This window comes from Brassica napus, chromosome A5 (genome assembly GCF_020379485.1).
Source record: "Brassica napus cultivar Da-Ae chromosome A5, Da-Ae, whole genome shotgun sequence".
In the NCBI taxonomy this organism is placed as follows: Eukaryota; Viridiplantae; Streptophyta; class Magnoliopsida; order Brassicales; family Brassicaceae; genus Brassica; species Brassica napus.
In genome coordinates this window covers 6938461-6962303 of record NC_063438.1, presented here as the reverse complement: position 1 = coordinate 6962303, position 23843 = coordinate 6938461, and the positions used below count along the sequence as shown (strand labels likewise).

Sequence of the window (23843 nt, the reverse complement as noted above, 5' to 3'; positions counted from 1 at the left end):
ATCCATACTAGCAAGAATCCTGCAGATTTTCTAACTAAAGCCTTACCCGGGCCTAAGTTTGATCTCTGCTGTGATCTCCTCAACATCAACGAGTAGAAACCGAAGAACGTCGCAGGTAACTCCATTGTCGAAGATGTCTCGCAAAAGGAAGAAACAATGAGTTAATAACTCCGGATTATTTCTTAAAACGATAATGGGAAAGCTTAGGAGAAGCAAAAAGTTACCTGCAGGGACGTTGTGGAAGCGAGGCACATGGTACTTAGCTCAAGGTGGAGAAGCTAAGGGAAATCAAACAGAGTTAGTAAAGGATGATTGAAGTCGATGAAGAAAAGTAGACTTCGGAAAAAGATATACCTGAGAGAACGTCTTAAACGGCTGTGGCAGCTGAAGGGAGACGAGTATCTGCATTGGCAAACGAGAACACAGATCACCAGACAACAAAAACCATGTCTTAAACAGCTTAAAAGAAAAGTAAGAGATTTTACCGAGAAGCTGAAGGGAGACAGGGTTTATTGATAGAACGGAGGAAGCTCTAGAGAGTCGCCGGTTACGTTCTAAGGAGTATACGTGATGTGTTTGATCACTGAAGTTCTAGCTGTGACATTAAAGAGGAGGTTAATACATGAAACTCAAGTGAATCTAATTGGAGAGAGGATCCAAGGAAGATTAATCAACTATCATCACCAAGAAGAAATTCGAGATTCAAAATCATCAAGGAAAAAGAATTCGCGAGCTTTTTCAGATGAAGAATCTTACCGGGTGATGCTTAGATGGTGGGAGTTTTCTGAAGATCGAGCTGAAGATCTGGGGAAAAATCGATCTACCGGCAAGGAGTCGAAGCGAGAGAGAGTGGTGAGGCTGTAGCAGCGTACGAGCTACACCGATTCATCGGAAAAAAGACAGGAGAAGTCACCGGTGTGTGACGCCATCAACGTCGCGAGATTTGTCGGGAGAAGGAGTAGAAATTTTTTTTGGTCTTCTGGTTTCTTCGATGGAATCGAAGAGGAAGACAAGGAAGAATTAAAATTGGGCCAGGTGGAGTTTGTAAAGTGGGCCTCAACTTTAATACTTCAAGCCCTTTCCCAGCCCAGCAATGAAACCTGCACAAAACCAAAGGAACGTTAGTTTCCTTTTATCAAGAATGTCGGTCAATGTTTTCCCAATGACAATAGGAAAATATACAAAGCTACAGAGGACAAGGAATACGTGATCCAGTATATAAGAAGGCCATAGGTGAAGGTTACAATTATCCGATACAAAGCAAATAACAAAGGCATAGAGAGAGATCAAGAGCATAGCAAATAAGTTCTTAGAGTTCTTAGTTTGGTTATCACACTTGTGATCTCTATTATTGTTATTGTGAAACTTCTTTAAGATATTGAATAAAGAATACGTTTGATTCATAAAGTTATTCCAAAGCACAAGTTGGATTGAATTCCTAACAAGATTCCCATCTCTCTTGGAACTACACTATCTAAATTCAGAGAATATCATCAATGGAGTTGAAACCGGTCTTCGTGTCTTAGGCTCCAACAAAGCAGGCATTGTGTTCCACAGCCAGGTATATATATGTTCTTTAAGCAAAGTCTCATTACAGCTAGAGATATTCAAATGTGTCTTTTGTTTTGGCTTATGACAGGAACTTATAGGAGCCTTGCTTTCTTGTTCTTTCTTCTGTTTGTTTCCTGTCGATGATAGAAGCTCGAATAGTCTTCCAAACATCAATTTCGACAAACTATTCGGGTAAGTAGATTTTATTTTATATAATAAGGAATTTGCATTGAATAACACATTTGATTGGAAAATACAACTATATTTAAAAAACAAAAAAACAGAAATATAGAAAATAGTTATAATTCTCAGACTACAAACTTCATACCTATTATTTCAGAAGCCTAATCAGCACGGGACGAAACGAGCACCAAGAGAACAAGATTAGGTGCATAGCTCATTACTTCCAGAGGATATCTTCATGCATCCCTCCTGGATTCGTCTCATTCGAACGGAAGATACTCTCTTTAGAACAAGATCATTCTGGCCTTGAAGCCTTTCCTGATGAAGGCTTCTGGAGTACATCTACTGTCAATCTCTGCCCTGTTGAGGTTACTTAATTAAGTAGATGTATGCTTGATTCTATTGTCTATATAAAGATTTTTGTATCCAAGTATCAGTTTTTCAAATGGTGTATAGGTTCACACTTGTGGTTTGATAGAGGATCAAAGCGTTGAAGCTCTTGAAGTTGACTTCGCCAACAAGTATTTAGGAGGCGGCGCTCTTCGCAAGGGATGTGTCCAGGTCTATAATAAACTATAGCTTTGAATACGCTTCTGGTCTTTTGAAGTTTTTATTCAAATCTTGACTATGTTTTCAAACACACACACACAGGAAGAGATTCGGTTCATGATAAATCCGGAATTGATCGCTGGTATGCTCTTCTTACCAGCCATGGAAGTCTCTGAAGCAATTGAAGTTGTTGGTGCCGAAAGATTCTCTCACTACACAGGGTGACACACTTTTCCAAAAATACTTTTAGTGATTTATAAAATGTTTTTTTTTTAAATTATGAAAGAAAATGGTTTATTCTCCATACTGCAGATATTCATCTTCCTTTAGGTTCTCTGGTGATTACGTAGACACAAAGGAAAGAGATGTTTTCGGAAGGAGAAAAACAAGAATCATCGCCATAGATGCTCTGCGTCATCCAGGAATCTCCCAGTACAAACCTGAATGCCTCCTACGGTAAAAAACTGAATCAAATCTTTGTATAGTTTAACTAGTCTTCTTATATCAAACTCTGTTTCTGAACATTCTTTTTTTTTTCTCCAGGGAGGCTAATAAGGCTCTCTGTGGGTTCCTCCATGTGTGCAAGAAGGATTGCATAGATCATGAAGATGGTGTTGGTGTTGCTACAGGGAATTGGGGATGTGGTGCTTACGGTGGAGATGCTGAGGTCAAATCTCTCCTTCAGTGGATTGCTGTTTCTCAGGTTAAACCTTAACCAAAGTGTGTAATTTTTAGTCAGTGGCTGTTTCTTTGTCTCACAAACATTGCATTGTTCTCAGGCAAGAAGGCCTTTCATGTCTTATTACACTTTTGGATTTGAAGCACTTCATAACCTAAATCAGGTAACGGAATTGGTTATATCTAAAGGATTGAGGGTGGGAGATGTATGGAAGAAGCTGGTCGAGTATTCGAACCAGAGATTAAGAAGCAGCAAGAAAAGAAGAGAGCCTAAAGTTGGTTTGTTTGATTGGCTTATTTCTAGCAATGCTGCTTAATAGCATTGGCCTCCCAACTTTTTTCTAAGCAACAAAAGATAAATTTGGTTTTTAGCAGTGTGTACCATTTGTATTTTCGAGTGACGTCTTTATGAAAATAAATTGAAGTGAGAAGTAATTAAAACTTGCATCCCATCCCACGGTAATGAAACAAGAGGCCACAATTAACAGAGACTGATTACACAGCATAGAGCTGCTTTGGCCGTCGTTGTGAGAATGTCTAGTTTCAACAAGAGCTGGAGCCGAATCCCAAGTTTATGCCAGAGAAGAAGAGAGGATGCTACTACCCTTAGTGGGTTTTAATACAATTAGGCCGACTCCTCTAAAGAAAAAGGAAAAGTTATTTTCCACTGTTTTGAAAACTGGACTGAACCGGCTGATCGGACCTTGACTTATCCATCTATCTGCTCCTATGATGCTTCTCCTTCCGCTGGATGAGTGAGCAAACTCTGACGTTGAGCGGATGGGGGCTTCATGGCATTCGAACTAGTTACAGATTGTACTAAAAAGCGGATTTGAGTTAAACCGACAAATTTGGTTAAAAACGGGTGAAACTCGTTAAAACCGGTGATTCTATTCGATAATAAAACTCGATTTTTTCAAATTCACGAAGAAAAATATAAAAATGCAAATTTAAAAAAGAATTTGTTAAAAATTCATACTATTTTTTAAATATCTATTGAAATAAATCATTTTTTATATTATTTTAGATTATAACAATGGTATAAAAATAATTTTATAGTTATACATATATATATATAGTTACTTAATCAAAATTAAGTAAAATTTAAAATCTAATTGGACCGGTTCGACAATTGATCCATTTAGTCTAGATAGTGAATGTCTCCTCCGGTTTTCGAAACATTGTTACTTTCGTAATTTAAACAAAAAATATTTGTGTGTGATGATGTGTCATATTCTTATTTGACACGATTATTGTTGTACGACTCTGTGATCCTATCTTAATCAAACAAAAACTGGTTTGGCCAAGGTTTCAATTGAAGCTTCACAATTCCAGGTATTGCTGATCTTATTCAAATCCATTTCGATTCCTCTGGTGGCGAGCCGGTTTCTGGTTATTTTGGTGTTTGAATTTTCAATTTTGTTTTCAGAGAAAATGATTATCCCATACTCGACACAACTCACTTGCGCTCTTAAAGAGAATGGAAGAACTAGACAAGTAAGTGTGCTAATCACCATTCATACATACAAATTTGGTTTGCTGTGTGTTTTGGTTGATGCTGTGGTTGAGACTGATTTGGTTTCTTCTCTGCAAGTGTCTTTGTTCCCAGAGATCATCTTCACTAAAGCCGGAAACACATTATACCGTGAGAAAGGTAATGCCTCCAAACCCCCTAACCGTTCAAAACCGGAATCTCTATTAGCTTCTTGTTGTACTTAGAACATATTTTGCAGGCATTAAGAGCAAGTCCATTGAAGGTTCAAAGGGGGGTCATGGGCTGAGTTTCATAGCATTTTTAATCCAAAAGAAAATGAAAAATGGGTCTTTATCTCTGAACCGGGCCGTTGGAGAGAGCCCGCATGAAACGAGTTCAAGCCACGTGGAGAAGAGTTATTGGCTGTTGAGACGCGCGTTGTCGACGGGGAAAGGAGAAGAAACGCGTGAATCTCCTCATTTCCTCCTCTCTCCAAAAAAGCTAGGGTTTGCGACTCGAGAGGCGATTGTTGTAGCGACGCCGACGATTCTTGTAGCGACGCCGATCCAGAGCAAAATTGTCCATCAAATCGACGCGTAGTGAGATCTCATCGACCTGAGGTAGGTTTTCGAGTTTGTGGCTTCGTCTGATTGTATCGATTTAGGGTTTTCTTTGTTAGGGTTGAATAGAGTCTGCGATCTTAAATCGATTAGGGGTTTTTTTTGTTAGGGTTTTCTTTCATAGGGTTCGATCCAATGTGCGATCTTAAATCGATTTGGGGGTTTCTTTGTTAGGGTTTTCTTTCTTACGGTTCAATAGAGTGCGATATGAAATCGTTTTGGGGGTTTCTTTGATAGGGTAGTAAAGCGTGTTTCTGGTGTGATATAGGGGTCGTTTGTATCATTCTGGTTTGATATAGGGGTCGTCTTACTTAATTGTTTTATCTTCCTCTTGCAGATGGATCCCGCAGAAGAAAGACGAAATTCAAAGAAGCAAAAGGATCACTGCGACATGTTAGGGTTTGTCGCGGATTCACAGTACGGGGTTCCAAGAAAGTGTGCTTGCGGCGGGAGAATCATTGACGAGGTTCGGGGGAAGGAAGACTACGACAGTCTTCCTGGAAAGCGTTTCTTCACATGCGTAAACTATGAGGTTAGTGTCTCTGCAATCATGTTCTTATAATATATGTAACTTGAAGTCTGTCTAATATTTCTTTTCTGTTGTGAACAAGGATGATGGGTTGCATTACCGTCATCCTTGGGTGGTTGCTGTCCAGGAAGAGATCAAAACGCTGAGCACGCGTCTGGATGAGGCAGAGGAGGTTGTGAAGGGGGTGTGGAAACTCAATAAACGGATTAAGGACCTAGAGGTAAGTGTACTTGTTACATTGTTTGTATCTCCTTGCTGTAGTTATCAACCTGCTCAAATATCTCCTTGCTGTAGTTATTTGTTACATTGTACTTGATGAGTCAGTAAGTTAAAACAAATCATCATTGTTGTTTCCATGTCCAGGAACAGGTTTCAACCCTCTCCGAGCAGGTTGATGATCTCACTGTCGAGGTGGGTACCCTTGAGAAGGTGTGTTTCGACTGATAATCAGAGGTACATATAAATATTTGCGTGAATTAATAAGTATAAGTAGTTAAAAGTTTGCGTGAATTAATATGTAGAACTTGCTAAATGTTTGCGTGAATTACTAAGTATAACTAGTTAGATGTTTGCGTGAAATATATAGTAGAACTACCTAGATGTTTGCCTGAAATATAAAGTAGAACTAGGTAAATGTTTGCGTGAATTAACTAGTAGTCTGGGTTGGTTGGTTCATCTGAATGTATGAATTTATTGTTCAACTAAACTGAACTGAACTAGTAGTCTGAGTTGGTTGGTTACTGTGATTGTATTAATAAGTTAGAACGAAAAGTACAGCGTAATTTACTCTGTGTTGGTTGGTTGGTTGCTCTAATTGTGATGAGTAGTTGATTGTATTAAGTGGTTGATTTGATGTGTAATGACTGCTCTCTGTGAAGTAGTTGTTCTATACTCGCTTTTATATTGAATGTTTTGCAGTTAGAGTTTAAATTTTCTCTCTTGTGGTAGCTTAAACTAGTTTAAATAGAGTACCCAAACCCCATTAACCTAAACCATCAACCTAAACCATAAGAAAAATGGATCCCTTTACCATAAACTCTCCCGGGTTTACTTCGCTCCTAGCTTCGCAGAGCAGTCCAGCAATGGACTGCGAGTTTGCTGAGGCAGTAGCCAACTCTCCCGGGATAGTGAAACCGGTCCTAAAGAGAAAGTGGACAACAAAAGAAGACCTAGTGCTCATCAGTGGGTGGCTGAACACGAGCAAGGATGCTATTGTCGGTAACGAGCAGAAGGGAGGATCCTTTTGGAAGAGAATTGAGCTCTACTTCAATTCAAGCCCTCAGCTCACTGGCTCAGTTCCTAGAGAGTGGAGTCAGTGTAAGCAGAGGTGGGGAAGGGTGAACGAGCAGGTGTGCAAGTTTGTGGGGAGTTATGAGGCGGCTTTGAAGGAGCAATCTAGTGGTCAAAATGAGAATGATGTCATGAAGGCTGCCCATGACATCTTCTTTAATGATTACCATGCGAAGTTCGCCATGGAACACTGTTGGAGGGAACTGAGATATGATCAGAAATGGAAGTCATACTCCAAGTCCAGAGATGCCGGGAAGGAGAAAAGGAAGGAGAACGAAGAGGTGATGCCTGAGGAGGAGGTTAGACCGGCGGGTGTAAAGGCTGCGAAAGCAAGCAAGCGCAAGCGGCACGGGAATGAGGCTGCTTTCGATCAAATAGAGAGCATCCTGGCTGCGAGAAAGAAAATATCCCAGCAGAAACTCCTAGATCGTCTCCTAGCCAAAAATGAGACTGATCTATCTCCAAATGAAATCAGTCTCAAAAACAAACTCGTTTCTGAACTGCTAGATTGAATTGGTTAACTACTTTTTTTTTTTAAACTTTGTTGGTTAGTAGATTCTCTGTTTTACATTATTTAGTTGCATCAATATGATTGAATTGGTTAACTTTGTTGCTTAGTAGAATCTCTGTTTTACATTATTTACTTGGTAGAATCTCCAAGAGTTTTAAACTTTGTAGTTTGTTTTTTTTTTTTGCAGGTCACGGGATCATCATGTCTGGATCACGGGTTGCTTTGTCTGATGTTGCTTGGCTGTTGTTTCTTTTTCTCTACGGATGCAGTGTACTATTTTGTTAGTTTGTACACTGCTACTATGTTATGAATTCACGGGTTGTACTTTGTTTCTACACTACTCTCATGTCACGGGTTTTATGTAACAAACAAGCATATATTAATATGCTCTCTTCACGTATGTTTCTATATGAGAACTCAACTTCTTCTCATTGTTTCTCTGTCTGAAAAGAAAAATTTCATTGCTAAACTTAAACAGTTCCTATAGTATTTGAATCGCACTTGATCTACTACCAACGAAGAACACAAGAGCACTTGAACATTTCCTCTTCTATCTCATTTCGAAAGAGTAATCGGGTATATTTCACTACTTGTACATTACTTATTCACTAGAGTAATCGGGTATATTTATCTTTTTGTAGTTAAACATTGGCAATAAGTTACTAAAAACTGACATTTTAAAAATTGTAAAAATTTCATGAGTTTAAAATTTCACTAATCTATAGTTTAAAAATTAAAATTTCTTGAGTTTAAAACTGATATGAGTTTAAAACTGACATTTTAAAAATTCTAAAAATTTCATGAGTTTAAATCTGACATGAGTTTAAAACTGACATGAGTTTAAAATTGTAAAAATTACATGAGTTTAAAATTGTAAAAATTTCATGAGTTTAAAATTGTAAAAATTTCATGAATTTAAAATTGTAAAAGTTTCATGAGTTTAAAATTGAAAAAATTTCATGAGTTTAAAATTGTAAAAAATTCATGAGTTTAAAATTGTAAAAATTTAACCCATAGTTTACTTTAAAAATTGTCAAATTTAACCTATAGTTTATTTTAAAAATCCATAAGTTTTTGGATTTTGTAAGTAGAGTATGGTATTGTTTAAAACTCTATATAGTTTTTCGATTTTGTAAGTAGAGTATGGTATTGTTTAAAACTCTTAACATTTTAAAAATTAGGGAAAAATGTCAAGCTCCTCAAATGATGAAGTATATGAGGTATTTGAAGAAATGGTCGACGAACAAATTGATGATTTCATGGACTCCGTTATTGCCAACAACCCGAAGAGACGAGGGTATATCGAAAGAGATCGGGAACAAGGACACAATCAACTATGGCACGACTATTTTAGCGAAAATCCAACATACCCACCGGAAATGTTTAGGCGGCGTTTTCGAATGAACAAACCTTTGTTCCTTCGCATTGTCGAACGCCTAAATAATGAAGTTCCATACTTTCAGCAACGAAGAAATGGTCACGGAAGGTGCGGCCTATCTGCACTTCAAAAATGCACTTCAGCGATACGAATGTTGGCATATGGTAAAGCCGGAGATGCGAATGACGAATATCTCCGACTTGCGGCAAGTACTGCACTTTTATGTTTGGAAAATTTCACGGATGCGATAATACTATTGTTTGGAGGTGAGTATCTAAGAAGCCCTACACCAGAAGATCTTCAAAGACTACTTGACGCTGGAGAGGCACGCGGGTTTCCGGGTATGATAGGCAGCATCGATTGTATGCATTGGGAGTGGAAAAACTGCCCAACGGCTTGGAAAGGTCAGTACACACGTGGTTCAGGAAAGCCGACAATCGTCTTAGAAGCTGTGGCATCACAAGATCTTTGGATATGGCACTCATTTTTCGGATTACCAGGTACCCTCAACGATATCAATGTTCTTGATCGGTCACCAGTTTTTGATGACATTTTACAAGGTCGAGCCCCTAAAGTTAAGTTCAAGGTCAACAACCACACTTATCGTATGGCCTACTATCTTACCGACGGAATTTATCCTAATTGGGCAACATTTATCCAATCCATCAAACTCCCTCAAGGTCCAAAAGCAGAGTTATTTGCGGAACGTCAAGAATCCACCAGAAAAGATGTCGAACGGGCTTTTGGAGTATTGCAATCGAGGTTTGCAATTGTTAAGAACCCAGCTCTACTATGGGACAAGGAGAAGATAGGAAAGATAATGAGAACTTGTGTCATATTGCACAATATGATAGTGGAGGACGAGCGACACGGATACATTCAAATTGATACATCTGAGTTCGAGTCTGGAGAGTCTAGTCGAAGTTCGAAGGTGAAAAGTAGAGAAAGTGTCAATGTCCCTATGCTTACCATTCGCAATCAAATTCGAGATCCACATTTACATGAGCGTTTGAAAGCTGATTTAGTTGAAAATGTTTGGGAAAAATTTGGTAATCATGATGAATAATCTTTGTATGTTCATGAATTCTCAATGTATTGAATAAAAACTTTTAAGAAATATTATAAAAAATTTATGAATTGAATAAAACCAAACTTTATTCCATTATATTGAATATTCACTTTTCAAAATTTAAAAACCAAATTTATTTCCATTTGATTGAATACAATTCTCATTATATTAAATATTCACTTTTCAAACAACAAAAAAATTAACGTTTTTCTCAAATAAATAATATTATTTTATTCTTATAAACTCACTTTCAGGTTCATTGATGGAGAAGCAGTATTGATCCGGGTTCATCACTATTCAGACCCCACCATTAAATTAATAAACAATACTTATGAACCCCAAGAGGGGGTTCATTGATGGACTTGCTCTAAGAACCTCATTACGTCAGTTTTTGTTGTGTTTTGAGCTCTTGTTAAATGTCTTTTCTATTAGATTTATTTTTGTCCGACTACTTTTTGAGATCTTAGGGTTGCTATAGTAGATCTTCGCGGACTAATGACGATTGTAGGTGGACATTAGGTTTATGATTTGTAAGTTTGTAACTTCTAATATTTTGGTAGTTTTACAATGAAACAAAAACAAAACATGATGAAACAAGCAAATTATGGCTCTAAGGATTAAGAGTTTTTGTTTGTATGTTCCACTTGCTATTTTCAAATCTCAAATGGGAAACTGTAAATAGATGTCAAGGCTAGCTACAGATACCATAAAAATATTCTAGGTAGTTGTTTGAATTGAATGACACATTGTGATATAGATGGACAATATAACTGACGCTGTCTGACTGCGACTCTATTCCTCTCTCTTTTTCACCACTAAAATAACTGCAAGATCTGTTAATTTTAATTATATTGTAACTAATTTCCTAGTGATCAAATAGTCTTTCCGTTCTATATAATATTTTACTAGATTTTGATCCGCGCTTTCAAAGCGCGAGTTTATTTATTTTTTTTTTTTCAATTGACAAATATTTAGTAAATGTCACATTTTCATATATTTGTGTTTTATTTTATAAAAGACTTAAAATTTTTATCTTTATTTATCGTATTTCATTTTAAATGACTATTTATGTTAAAAAAATTAAACTTTATTTTTTTAATGAATTAAGTTGGTATAACTATGATAAATTAATTTTATTATGGGGTAAATATTTTAATTAAAAAATTATATACTTTTAATAAAGATTTATACTTTTCAATAAAAAAATTCAATTATTTTTATGAATGCTTAAATTATATTAAGAAAAGAAAAAAATAGTAATTAAGAATAGTTGAAAAAAAATTATTTGAACTTGGACTCAATGGCCTAAAAGAAAAAAAAAAGTGAGAATTGAAGGCCCAAGAGAGATTTGATTTGGGCTGGATCCAAAAATAATGACCCAATATAGATTTGTTATTAATATTACTTAATTGCCTTTAATGAAACATGCAATGTTAGTGAAGGAAATATGTCCCTAAGGTAATTATAACAATAGGATCCTGCTTTAATAGTATAGATATCGTCATATACAGAGTTGAGTACTATTACTTATTTACTTGTTATCCATCTAGCTCATATTTGCTAATTGGTATATACTTGGCCCGTAAACTCGGATACTCATTTTGATTAGATCGAGTACTATATACATCACAGTTTTTGTTTTTCCCTTTTTCAACTGGACGCAGTTTCTCTTTAATTAATAAATTTTATGTATGGTCTTTCCAAATTACAAATATTTTTCTATTATGGAATCTGAGGACGAGTGGTGATTGTATACCTAACCTCCAAATTTGTGATGCCTAATTTCGTAAGAAGATAACATATAATAGCATTATATAACAACTTCTTTTAATAATTCTGACAAAATAACTGTAGTTAAAACATTATACTTTAAAATATACTCCTGATTAATCAAGTTCTATTGTATTACGTATTGCAAATAATTTATTACTATATACTGTCATGCTGAATGCAATTTATTCAATATACAACATGGACATGGAGAATAAATAAATGAGAAAGTATCAGGAGACCTCAGACGTAAGGAAAGTGGTCGGCAGCACATGGCGGGCTTTCATTGGGTGACTTTTTTACCAATAAAACTGGAGATGCATGGCTTCACCGACCTTGCTAAGGAACCTTTTTATTGCACCGTCAAAAAGCAAGATAATTAAAGTGCCAAATCAGCTCTTTTCAATTACTTTATTTTGTGGTGTACATACATAACATAACAAATACTTACAAGTAATAAATTATCTGATTATACTTAGTTGGTTTGATTCGTTTCGGTTTAGTTACTTTATTGTTTGACATGGCAATGTCGGTTAACACTCGGTTAATTCAGTTTGCTTCACAAACCCAAGTGTAACTTTAAATAATACTATATCAGATGGCAGATGGTACAATGTGCATAAAATTTAACACAGTATTGTAGGATCCTAAGCAAACAATCAATTTCCCTTATAAAACGAACTCATCCGTCAACTTCTTCATCAAAACATCAAAAGCTTCCAAGTCTGAATCTCCAAAAAAAACTCAGAAGTCACAAGAAAAGAAAAGAAACAAACACTCAAGAATCTAAGGAAAGAGATAAGCCATGGGAAGAGATCACGACGGAATCCCTCCAGTTCCACTACACCTCTGCGTCTTCGTCCTCATCCTCTTAATGTTCGTAACTATTTCATGGTATGCGAGCTACGAACCAGTTATAGAAGGTTTTACGGACCAGCTCAAGCTTGCTCTCATGGCTTCTCCTCTGCTTTTGCTCTTGGCCGTTCATTTTCTATCCAACGGTGAAGGAGGAGGGATGGTGACGTCATTATTACCTCTGAACGAAAGAGAGTCTTTGTATAGAGCTGGAGGAACGCCATGGGGAGTGGCCTTCATGCTCGTCTTCCTCTTCTTCATGGTTTCGTATCAATCTCAGTTTCAAGAACGTTGGTTTCCCCTAAGATGAAAAAGGACTCGTGTTGTGTCTTTTATTTCACTTTCTTGACTTTTTTTTTTTTTTTTTTTTTTTTTAAATGTAAATATCATATAATGAAAGAAGGATGTTACAAAGTAGATCTTAGTGTAGAGCCATCTTGGCAAAAAAGAGAAAAAACAAGATGGAACTTAGAGAATACAAACTACAAGGAAGCTAATCTCCTTAGCTCAACCACATCGCCATAAGCGAGTGAAAATGCTTACTGAGTCTCCTATCTGAAATAATATTTCTCATGTCTTTATCAATGCCATAGAAGACAGACTCAGGTGGGATTGAAGTCTGGTTATGCATTAGGTTGTTTCTTTGTTTCCAAAGATGAAAAATAGTGGTTTGAGTGGCTAACTTTCTCAGTAAGGTTAGCTTCTTTGACGGTGATGCTCTGATCCAAGACAGAAGTTCAGACCAGTTAGTGAACTGAGTTGAAGGCGATTGGCATTTGAGAAGCACCGCCTTCCAGACTTGGTTACTATACTCGCAGGTGAGCATGAGATGGTCTCTTGTTTCATCGAATCTGGAGCAGAAAGCACATTCCGCAGAAAGTAGCATTCCCCAGCCAGCAAGCCTTGATCTCGTAGGTAGTCTGTCGTAGTTCGCCACCCACATCGTGAAGCAGTGCTTAGGAACCGCTCCCTTGAACCAGACAGCGTCCACCCAATCCTTTTTCTCCTGTCGTGGTCTCAGTACCTCCCACGTAGTAGACGACCTGAAAACACGCAAGGGAGAGTCACCAGCAACCCATTCAAATACATCATTCACATCATGAGATAAGGGGAGAGTAAGAGTAGTTACGTAAGCATGAAATTCCACTTCCTGGTGTGATCTAGGGTGCGGTAGTGTCCATGATGATCCTGAGATGGCATCTGCAACCATCGCAGTCTGTCTGATTCTCAATTTGCGAGGCCCAGCCGGTCCTATGAACGTGTGAAGCTGACCCATCGGGGTCCATCTATAGTACCAGAAACTCGTGGATAAGCCGTTACCCAAATTCGTTCTGCAGAACTGAAGAGCAAGTGGTCGAAGATCCAGGAGTTTTCTCCACGCCCAAGAGTCAGTAGATGAAGTCTCAACTAGCCAAAAGGATTTGTCAGCCAAGTGAGTGGACCAGTGCCACTCCACCCACAACGATGGGGACTTAGAGAGCAATAACCAGATGAACTTAAGGCAGAGCACTTGGTTCCAGACAGTGAAGCTCCGCAATCCTAGACCTCATTCATCTTTGGGGAGACAAACCGTTATCCAAGCCACTTTGGCTATGCCTCTTTTTTCAATGTTTCCCGACCATAAAAATCGAGAACAAAGAGACTCTATGATCCTTATGCATCCTTTCGGAAGGATGAACGCTGATATCCAGAAGTTAATCGTGCCAAAGATAACTGTTTTCAGCAGCTGTAACCTACCGGCGAAAGAGAGTAGCTTTGCTGACCAGGACTGAAACCTTTTGTTGATCTTGGAAATCAGAGGAGAGAACTCAGAGATCTTCAGTTTTCGACTCATTAAAGGCAGCCCGAGATATCTGATTGGAAATTTACCAGAAGAGAATCCATAGCGTAGAATGGCAGTGGATTCACTTTGGTCTATTCCCGAGGTGAAGAGCTCTGTTTTGGTCGTGTTCATGTGCAAGCCAGACCAAGAGGCGAAGTCATCCAGACACTCCGCAATACCATGGAGACTGTTACTAGTACCATCGAAGAAGACCATGACGTCATCCGCAAACATGAGATGAGAGATCCTTAGGCTAGCAGTTCCGGGATGATAACCAATTATACCAGCCTCATAGCGCGACAAGAGTAAGCGAGACAGAGATTCCATGGCCAACACAAAAAGATATGGGGAAAGCGGGTCTCCCTGGCGGATTCCTTTAGTGCTTTTGAAGAAGCCCCCCGAGACTCCATTAACCGAGACAGAGAATGATGCAGTAGATAGACATTCTGAGATCAATCTGATATAGGAATCTGGAATATTCAAGGCTCGGAGAGAAGCTAGAATAAAATCCCACCTTACACAATCGAAAGCTTTTCTCAAGTCTACTTTAAGCATACCTCGGGGAGACAGAGCCTGAGTGTTGTACCCTTTAACAAGATCTGTCGCTAGGAGCACATTCTCCGCTAGGAGACGCCCCGGGAGAAAGGCAGATTGGGAATTTGATACCATCAGAGGGAGGATCTCTTTCAGCCTTGATTCCAAGAGCTTGGAGATCACTTTATACATCGTGTTTAAGCAAGAGATGGGTCGAAATTCCGTTGTTTAAGCAAAAGATCTGTCACTTTCTTGACTTTCTCATTGGGTCTAGTATAATAGATTCATGATAATGTATGTTTAATTTTTATCCTTTTTCTTATTACCATACCATTTTATGTACTTTTTAGTCTATTGTCTCATAGACAGTATATAAGCTTTTGGGTGTCAGCAGAAATAAATATGGGCGGTAAGTAAAAATATATTTTTCTAAATAACTGTCAGATAATTATAATTGTTTTTGTAATATCATTGGTTTAATCCTAGAGGTGCATTAATAAGAAGTTGCTTATAAGTTCATTTCATAAATCAGAATAAAAATTAAATCACAAAAAAGATTGATTACACTTCGTATAGACAACAAGTTGTTGCCGGAATGTGCGGCAACGACTATACTATTATTTTGGAAGCCTTCCATTATTTCAGTGTTGGGGTTTAAAACCAATCTTGTAATGTCCATATATCTACGCGATGCCATTCATGTTCATGAACTTATACTGTGAACTTTTTCCCAAATTTTTGTTTTATTGATTTGACATATTCAGAAGGCGATGAATGGTAATCTTTTTAGAGTATTTGCACTATGTAGTAACGAACAAGATATATATTAGCTGACCATGTAATGTTTTTATATAATTAGCTCAATAGTCACCGTGACTACATGATATTACCGTAATACCCTAGACGAAGCTTAGCTTAATACGTAGTCCTCATCGTAAGTCGTATTGTAGCTATCTAGGGTTGTCTGCTAACCAGAAAGTGTGTGATTTTTGTAGTGTTCAAGTGGATTCGATTTGCGTATACATTTTTTAATATGTGGCCATAAGGAGCGCATGCTTAGCACTGTATTTTCATTATCGACCAATCTGAGTATTATATTAATTAACTGAGCGTAGCTTACGAACAACGGTTAAACAATGATGATTAACCCAAAACCTTTTCGAAAATTGGTCTGTCCACCTTTTTAGTTATAACTGTACTGTAAAGCTGATATAATTCGATTGTAAAGTCGACATGATCAAGATTCTGTACGTTGATGTTAATTATCGTGATTCAGTTATGTGATTAGTATCTTTACACTATCTGACTACATTGTATACTAACAATTTTAATAGAGGATATGTGTACAAATTAGAATTTAGACTCGAATAGAAACGAATAACAAAAGTTTCTTATAATTAGATCGCAATATTACAACCAAAGTTCATAACTTCATAGTTTAGATCAAGAAACATAACATTCCACTTACCATTCCGGAAACACAGGATTAACATATTTTAAACAAGGATCGAGAAAGATCTGACATAGGGAGAAAGATAAAACATTATTATCGTGACTTAAACAAGAAGCGTAGATCTAGTTCTTGAGCATGTAGATTATTGTACCAGTCATCAGAATAAAACCACCCCAGGACATTGCAAACATTTGTCTAAGCATTTTTTCACGCTTTAGAAGCTCTTCTTGGAAGATCTCGTGATCAACAACATCAGATACAGTTTCAGCTGCCACGCGAATAGCACGCTCACGAACCAGTTGCTCTCTTGCTTCTCGTACAGACACGTTGAGGCGGTTGATGTCCGATCGGTATCGTCAGATCTGATCTCGCACCTCCAACAAGCTTTCTTTCTGCCAACCTCCTGGCTTCTCATCGTCTGCCCAGATTACAAATCCATGTTCTTCACACTTGTAAAATCGTCTTTCAGGATTCGCATCAGTCCATGACATCAGCATATTAGTAACTCTTCCGCAATGACACGGCGGACCATGAGACTGACGCATCGAAACAGCAGAAGTTGACGAAGATGAGTTACAGTTTGCCATTTTGATTCAGTAAAGGTAAAAGTGAGAAATGAAGAGTACAAGTGAAGACAGAGTTTTGGACATATCTAGTAGGAGAGTTGGCGCGTGAAAGCCACAGGGTTTGCTAATATTGACACGTGCACTACACCACTATCTTCTAGTAGAAACCATACACGTCTAATCTATCCAGCTCAATTGCTTGATACCGTTAAAATAACCGGGTTTTGGTTTAAAATTGGTTGTCGATTCAATTTCTAATCTGGTTTGCTTGGAAACTACAACTTAAAAGAAAATGGAAATCAAAACGTTATTAAGATGGCGTGTCAGAGTGCAAGCTATTCCTAGAGATAATGATTACACCTTTGTTTTGGTAGGCGGCAAGCATTAACCCAATGCATGAGCTTAATTATGTCAATGTCCATATCTCTATCTCTGCTATTGTGTCTGGATTTAGGCACTGCATCTCGCTATAAATGCACACTGCATCTACTCCAGTTCCATTAAGAAACCTTAAATTCGTTTTCAACTGTTTCCATTAAGAAACCTTAAATCCGTTTTCTTCTGTTTCCTCCGGATATTGAAGAGAACTTGAAGTTAAACAAGAGGTTTGTCTTATTGAATCTTTACTTCTATCATTTATTATGATGTCGGTCCGTTTATAGTTTGTAGGGTCGCAAATATATTCTCTTCTCTTCTGCATGATTTACTTCTTATCTCTTCCCTCTATATAGCGACAACGTCTCACATCTGATTATGTTATTTCGAAAATGTTTGTCTCAGATGGTGATGCTTTTGCGTCTCCTTCAAGGTGTGTGGACCAAAACAGCAATCGGAGACTGGCGTTTTGAATCATCATCAGTTTACCTTGGTGAAACTCTCTTAGTCAGAGAGAACGAAACCTATGAAGATCTGACCAACATGGTTAGGGCGAGGCTTATGTTGAATCAAACCACACCTCTCGTTCTAACATATCAGCTCCCTCAATGGATGCTTGTACCTGAGGGCAACAAACCCCCCCCCCCCCCCTTCACCATTCGTACCAACAACGATGTTGAGGTGATGACGAGTGTTAGGGTTTACGACCCGGACCCTACACTTAATGTCACATTCGGTCCACAGAATGTTGCCAAATACCAGTTCCACTGTAGATCTCCATTTACAGTTGGCTCTATGACCTTCCTCGGCGACAGGACAACGAAAGTTCAACACCGTCATACTATTAGGGGTAACGTTCCTTCTTAAAACCGTGGCGACTATTTATTATATTGATTCATTGACTTTTTAAAAATAGCAAACATACTAACATGCCAGTGTTATTTGATTAAGATCTAGTCGGAGGCGATCCCATAAGATGCGCTAAGAGTGTCTTGGAGCTACTATTCGATGAACAACAACTGATAATTGTTTATCGTATGGCAATGGAGATAGACACCGCACTCGCGTGGGATGACGATATTCAACATCCTCCTCCCCAACTACCGTACCAAACGTTACCACTTCAGGGCCCCAACAATCATGCGCATCGAGTATTGCCACTCCATCCATTCAACAACGGTACGTTTTGTTGATATCACATAACCTTTTTTTGTCTAATCCAGATTTTCACTCCACATCTGAATATTTTAACAAATATCCACATTTGGTCTTCTGTAATCAAATTATTATACAATATCCAGATTATCACATTCAATGTAACTAACGATTCTTTTTTTCCTTATACTTTGTAACATAGTGACCGAAACTCAACATCCGAGTTTTGATTCTCAGCCATTAAACCCAATCTCTCCAGACCATTCCTCTGATATATTTAGAGGTGCCAGTCTAGACATCGAGAGAGGAAGGGGTCTCCCACGTCTACCAAATGCGTGGGGTGAAACGAGTGATGACGACGATGACTTCTGGGATGGTATGCATGATGACCCAATTCCTCCTCCCCCCCAGCCGAGACCAACACAAGGTCTTTTATCACTACCCCAGCCCGCTAAGCCATGTCAGATGACAGCTAGAGCAACCGTTACGCTTCTTAGCGATGGAGACAACTTCGGTTCACAAACTGGCTCGTCTGATGGACTCATTGCTGATATCACTCATATCAGGACGCCCCCGCTGTTAGGGATTCCGGTTCACTCACCTCATCGACCTGTTGGTGGAGGAAAATTTGAACAAGGTAGTTTGCTCATTTCCAATAAATCCTATTTTTCCAATATATAATTACGCATTAATGTTCCGGATCATTCAATATTTTTCCCACAGGTGGCACGTCCAATGCGCCCGCTCTACCAAAAAGAAACCTGCTTCAGTCTTTCATGCAAGGAAGTGGGAGTGGCAGTGGTCCTTCACTTGATCTGCGTTTGGGTCTCGATACTGATAACAAAAATGGATCGGGGAGTAGTTACGTCAACTTAGGGGACTCATCCTCTGACACCGACGAGAATGATGGTGGGTTTGGTCCGACTCAATAGATTTGGAGCTAACTGCATGTTTTACTATGACGAAGCTAGGGTCTTATATCTATGTTTGCTTGTTTACTTTTCATATTTGCGGCGGAGTAAATCCGGATTTTGTTTCAATATGTCTCCTTTCATAGCCGGATTGATCTCTTTTAAACCGGATAGCAATGTTGTACCTTTTTCATGTCTTCAGTTTACGTAATGCAATCCATGTTAGAACATCATTAAACCATAGTCAAACCACAAGAGTGTCAATTAGATTTATTTACAAACATCTACTGATTTTTAATCAACATCAGTTATGGAAAATTTGTAGGATCAAAGCAACCAATAGACGACATTGTATACGTCGGCATGATTTTCAAAAGCAGGGAAGAGTTCAAACACCACATGGCCATGTATGCGATCAAAAATAAATTTTGGTTTCGTAACTCAAGGTCTTCTCCAGATGGGATGGTCTTACGATGCTTTAGTAGCACTTGTAACTGGCGTGTTTACGCCAAAAGGATGAAAATTGTAACTTCGTATGAAATTCGAAGAGTTGACTTGCAACACACGTGTTCTGTTGATTCACGTGCTGGTATTACACAACCGCTTACCCTTAGTACCACAATTTCATATTATCCAAAAAACAGTAAATTACAAACTGTCTAAACACGTGATACGTGTAGGGTATCAAAGCCAAGCTAACACATTCGGTCATTGGGGAGATGATGAAAGCCAGGTTTGGCGGTAGTGGCGCTGGACCTCCCTGGAGAAATAAGACAGGTCATGCAAGGTGACCACAATGTCCGTATTTCATATTGGAAAGCTTGGAGATCTAGACAAATTGCTCTGGACTTTGCTAAAGGATCTTCTGGCGCTTCTTTCAACCTGATTCCAGACTATCTTAAGCAATTGGTTCAAGCAAATCCAGGGACGAAGACAGCTTTACATACGGAATTTGAGGATGGAGTTGGCCAAAGATTCAAGTACTTGTTCATTTCGATTGGAGCATGCATTGTAGGGTATAGGTATCTAAGGAAAGTTGTAATCGTTGACGGATCACATCTCCGGGGAAAATACGCTGGATGCCTTTTGTCCGCTTGCGCTCAAGATGGAAACTACCAAGTTTATCCATTAGCTAATGCAATCGTCGATGGCGAGAACGACAAGGCATGGGAGTGGTTCCTTGAAAACTTATTGGAGGTCGTACCACAGTCTGAGGATTTGGTATTTGTCTCGGATTGCCACTCTTCGATTTATTACGCAATAGCGAAGGTTCGTGATCTCATCTATGTTTCATGTCGTAATATCCTGTTTCAATATTAGTAATCCTTGCATTGACAAAAGTTGATGTATTATATATATGTAACTGGATAACCCACATTCCACTAACCAGATATGTGACCACATAAACCGGCTTTTAAATATGGATATGTAACCACATAAAACCGGTTTTAAAGTATGGACATGTAACCACAAAAACCGGTTTCTAAATTTGGATATGTAACCACATAAAACCGGTTTTAAAGTATGTATTATAATTTGTATTTACTGGATATGATCCTTCCACGTATTCATGTGATTTATGTTTTCCAAACTCTTTGTTCTGTAGGTCTATCCGCTTGCTAGGCATTGCGCCTGTGTGTTGCATCTGCAAAGAAACATAAAGACTCATTTCAAGAACAAGCACCTAGGTTACATGGTTGGAAAAGCGGCTAGGGCTTACAAGGTTTCAGTTTTTACCGCATATTCAACGAGATCAAGAAGATAAATCCTTCCTGCGCAGACTACCTAATCGGCATTGGATTTGAGCACTGGTCGCGTTCCCACTTCAAAGGTCAGAGATACAACATCATGACCAGCAATGTTGCTGAATCATGGAACGCTGTCCTACGCGAAGCTCGCGAGTTCCCTATCAAACCACTCGTTGAATTTATCAGAGACAAGCTAATGCAGTGGTTCTCTACTAGAAGAGCTACAACTTGCATTTCATTCGACACCCTTACTCCGCGTGTTGCAGAGATAGTAGCTGCTAATTTTGACCTCGGGGGGTGGATATGGCGTGACAAATGTGAACCGGTCTGAGTATCAAGTGAGTGATAAGGAAGGAATTGTCTTCCATGTCAACCTAGTTAAAAAGACATGTAGCTGCAACGAGTTCCAGACTCTACTGATTCTTTGTTCCCATGCGATTGCTGCAGCTGTTTTTGGTAAAGTTAGAGTTGAAAGCCTTGTCTCTCATTTTTACACTCTAGAGAATCTACTGGTTGCTTATGATATGGACATACTACCGGTTACGGATTCAGCTCCCCCTCCAGTGCCTCTCGAGATCCATACTGATGATGTTGTTACTGATGCTAATGTCGAGTTAATTCCGCCAACTACTAGACGCCCTCCTGGTCGTCCAACGAAATCCAGAATCCTCTCTCGTGGAGAAATCAGGGTAAGACTTCCAATTATCATTCCCTTCTAAATAACTTGTACAACTCTTACATAACTATTACTGTTTATTGCAGATGAAGCCACATAGGAAGAAACACATATGCAGCCGCTGTAAGGCAAGTGGTCACAACAAGGCTACTTGCAAGATGCCAATATAAGTTATTTCGGAGTATGTTTATGGGAAAGATGGTCGACTCGGATGATGAAGGTGTAAGGCAAGATCGGTGGCAGCTGTTGCTGGGCAGCATTAGGATTATGATTCCTAATCATTTATGTGAAATATAATAACCAGTTATGGTAGTGGCAGGATTGTATTATTACCCGAGACTATATTATAAATAAAGATCCATTTTCCCATAGCTTCTTCTTCGATGAATGTTATGTTAACTTAAACACGATATAACACTCATATTACACCCACACAAACTATCGAAATCCAAATGTTTTAAATTTCAAGGTCACAAATCCGGATGTTGTAAATATATTTACGTATCATATCTGGTTCTACCAAAATATATCCTTTGATGGTACTCCGGTTATTTTATTGCAATCCAGTTATTTAAGGAGTATGGTTGATCGAATACATTTTTTATTTGGTTATGACAAAAAACACTCAATACGTGGGAAAGAGTAATTTAGGTGTATAACCTTTATATCCAGAGTTCAATTTACTTAAATCTAATTAATTTCGACAAGTATTAGTTTGCTATTCACAGATTTCAATTCATGGTTAACAAATGACCCAGTCCTTTTCATAATTTTTAGAAGGTAGACTCATTTAGCATTTAATTCATTTTTAATCAGAACTCAACCTACCAAATACGGTTCTACTCTTCATACAATCACGTATATCAACTATAAATATCACCATTTTTGATCATTATTTATATATAATCACTTAACTTCACACTTCGATCAACTAATATCACCTAAGGCTTGAACCATCCCTAGTCTGAAAAGAGTCATTTAGCAACGAAATCCGGATCATAGAGATCATACATGCCTACTAAATCCAGTCCTTGTAATTTTTAAAGGATTTAATGTATTATAAATCAGAATATAACCTGAGAAATCCGGATCACATTCTGATACACAAACTCTAATAATCATTATTGAACACAACACACTATTGAATACATAAACCACGATAACATGCATCAATTTTCATACATAAACCAAGTATTCATCAAGTCAGAGATACACATTAACCGAAAACACACTGAAAATCCAAACATAATTCAAAATACGAGGCAATTAAACAAGCTTACACATTAACTGATCTTATCACTTCAGCTCCTCATGGAGCTCATATGCCATCACAGCTGCCCCCTTTGCTTCTAAGATTACATGATCAGCATTGACTGATCGGCAACCCTCCAACCCTCCAATTGAATGATTCCACATTAGCACCATTGCAGTAATGCCGGAGACGCTTTCTTCCATGTTTTGTCCTACTCCTTTTACCCTCTCAATAACCATTGGATCTAAATTCTCCTCGTAGGCCGACCCACACGCCTGTTTGAGCAGATACAGAAAAGCCTCCGCTATGGGTGTAAGGTCTTTCACAATATCCTTGTCACTCTTAATCGACGTGTTGCAATCGAGGACATATATTTTCCACTTCTCGCAGTCAATACAAACTCCCACCCAGTGTTTTTTGTCAAAGTTGAATGGCAGGTAAAACCGACGTATCATACATATTGAATCCTTTATATTGTATAGAAAATCCAATGTACCTTTTGGGAACACGTGACCTTCTTTGTTCTTGCACTTGGCGAACTTGGAGTAATTTCTTGCCAGAGATCCAGCAAATTTGGTATCAAAGAACTCATCTCTTGTACTCCTTTCACTGATTAGATGTTTGTCTTGAACTGTACGCAGTATACGGGTGAGTAGATCGACAACCTTTGCGGCGAGAGGACGGGATCTTTCAGCGATGTCCTTAATGTCCTTATCCGACACGGATAGTCCGGCCACATTGATAACACTACAAAACCAAGCATTGCGTTAAAACCTCCCTTTAAATCCGGTTGTATACTACAGAAGCTGGATACACATAACTAATGTCTGATCCGGTTATTTTAACAACGTCTTTATCCTTATATTTGATTCTGGATTTACATATTCTAGAAGG

The 23843-nt window shown here is 38.3% G+C and overlaps 7 protein-coding genes across 8 annotated transcripts; 6 read left to right on the top strand and 1 right to left on the bottom strand.

Moving 5' to 3' along the window:
* Positions 1-1402: 1402 nt before the first annotated feature.
* On the top strand, positions 1403-3396 carry LOC106451336 (poly(ADP-ribose) glycohydrolase 1-like; the record flags this gene model as incomplete). The annotated part of the gene is made up of 8 exons (XM_048780794.1): positions 1403-1561; positions 1640-1743; positions 1892-2102; positions 2191-2295; positions 2386-2504; positions 2596-2739; positions 2827-2986; positions 3063-3396. Coding segments are annotated over 8 exons (1218 nt in total), but the record flags the coding sequence as incomplete, so codon positions are not given.
* A 1308-nt stretch (positions 3397-4704) lies between these two features.
* Positions 4705-7874, top strand: LOC125609384. Of its 2 annotated transcripts, none has more exons than XM_048780792.1 (5): positions 4705-5055; positions 5393-5587; positions 5667-5804; positions 5954-6037; positions 7573-7874. In XM_048780792.1, the coding sequence occupies exons 2-4, from the start codon at positions 5393-5395 to the stop codon at positions 6026-6028; spliced, it is 408 nt and encodes a 135-aa protein (XP_048636749.1). In that variant the 5' UTR covers positions 4705-5055; the 3' UTR covers positions 6029-6037; positions 7573-7874. The 2 variants fall into 2 exon arrangements, with proteins under 2 accessions (XP_048636749.1, XP_048636748.1); XM_048780791.1 differs by having other exon boundaries at positions 5948-6037.
* LOC125608529 (glutathione S-transferase T3-like) lies at positions 6601-7386 on the top strand. Its single transcript, XM_048778947.1, has one exon. The coding sequence runs from the start codon at positions 6601-6603 to the stop codon at positions 7384-7386; it is 786 nt and encodes a 261-aa protein (XP_048634904.1).
* Positions 7875-9370: 1496 nt separating the features above from the next.
* Positions 9371-9829, top strand: LOC125608528. Its single transcript, XM_048778946.1, has one exon. The coding sequence runs from the start codon at positions 9371-9373 to the stop codon at positions 9827-9829; it is 459 nt and encodes a 152-aa protein (XP_048634903.1).
* A 1501-nt stretch (positions 9830-11330) lies between these two features.
* On the top strand, positions 11331-15332 carry LOC125609383. Its single transcript, XM_048780790.1, has 2 exons — positions 11331-12807; positions 15071-15332. Exon 1 carries the CDS (start codon positions 12408-12410, stop codon positions 12765-12767), a length of 360 nt encoding a protein of 119 aa, XP_048636747.1. The 5' UTR covers positions 11331-12407; the 3' UTR covers positions 12768-12807; positions 15071-15332.
* Positions 15333-16388: 1056 nt separating this feature from the next.
* LOC125608527 lies at positions 16389-16853 on the bottom strand. Its single transcript, XM_048778945.1, has 2 exons — positions 16667-16853; positions 16389-16534 (listed from the first exon to the last, which is right to left on the bottom strand). Exons 1-2 carry the CDS (start codon positions 16851-16853, stop codon positions 16389-16391), a joined length of 333 nt encoding a protein of 110 aa, XP_048634902.1.
* Positions 16854-20053: 3200 nt separating this feature from the next.
* Positions 20054-21867, top strand: LOC106453590. Its single transcript, XM_048778943.1, has 5 exons — positions 20054-20542; positions 20880-20996; positions 21110-21338; positions 21469-21710; positions 21784-21867. Exons 1-5 carry the CDS (start codon positions 20054-20056, stop codon positions 21865-21867), a joined length of 1161 nt encoding a protein of 386 aa, XP_048634900.1.
* The last annotated feature ends 1976 nt before the right edge of the window (positions 21868-23843 follow it).

Bases quoted from the DNA above. Each gene is read 5' to 3' on its own strand.
- LOC125609384 (XM_048780791.1), top strand. From the start codon at position 5,393: ATGGATCCCGCAGAAGAAAGACGAAATTCAAAGAAGCAAAAGGATCAC. The intron at 5,588-5,666 runs GTTAGTGTCTCT...GTTGTGAACAAG, and splicing joins TCACATGCGTAAACTATGAG to GATGATGGGTTGCATTACCG. The intron at 5,805-5,947 runs GTAAGTGTACTT...TTCCATGTCCAG, and splicing joins AACGGATTAAGGACCTAGAG to GAACAGGTTTCAACCCTCTC.
- LOC125608529 (XM_048778947.1), top strand. From the start codon at position 6,601: ATGGATCCCTTTACCATAAACTCTCCCGGGTTTACTTCGCTCCTAGCT.
- LOC125608528 (XM_048778946.1), top strand. From the start codon at position 9,371: ATGGCCTACTATCTTACCGACGGAATTTATCCTAATTGGGCAACATTT.
- LOC125609383 (XM_048780790.1), top strand. From the start codon at position 12,408: ATGGGAAGAGATCACGACGGAATCCCTCCAGTTCCACTACACCTCTGC.
- LOC125608527 (XM_048778945.1), bottom strand. From the start codon at position 16,853: ATGGCAAACTGTAACTCATCTTCGTCAACTTCTGCTGTTTCGATGCGT. The intron at 16,535-16,666 runs GTTGGCAGAAAG...TTCGCGTGGCAG, and splicing joins AGACGATGAGAAGCCAGGAG to CTGAAACTGTATCTGATGTT.
- LOC106453590 (XM_048778943.1), top strand. From the start codon at position 20,054: ATGCAAGGTGACCACAATGTCCGTATTTCATATTGGAAAGCTTGGAGA. The intron at 20,997-21,109 runs GTTTCAGTTTTT...TTCAAAGGTCAG, and splicing joins AAGCGGCTAGGGCTTACAAG to AGATACAACATCATGACCAG. The intron at 21,339-21,468 runs GTGAACCGGTCT...CGATTGCTGCAG, and splicing joins GTGGATATGGCGTGACAAAT to CTGTTTTTGGTAAAGTTAGA.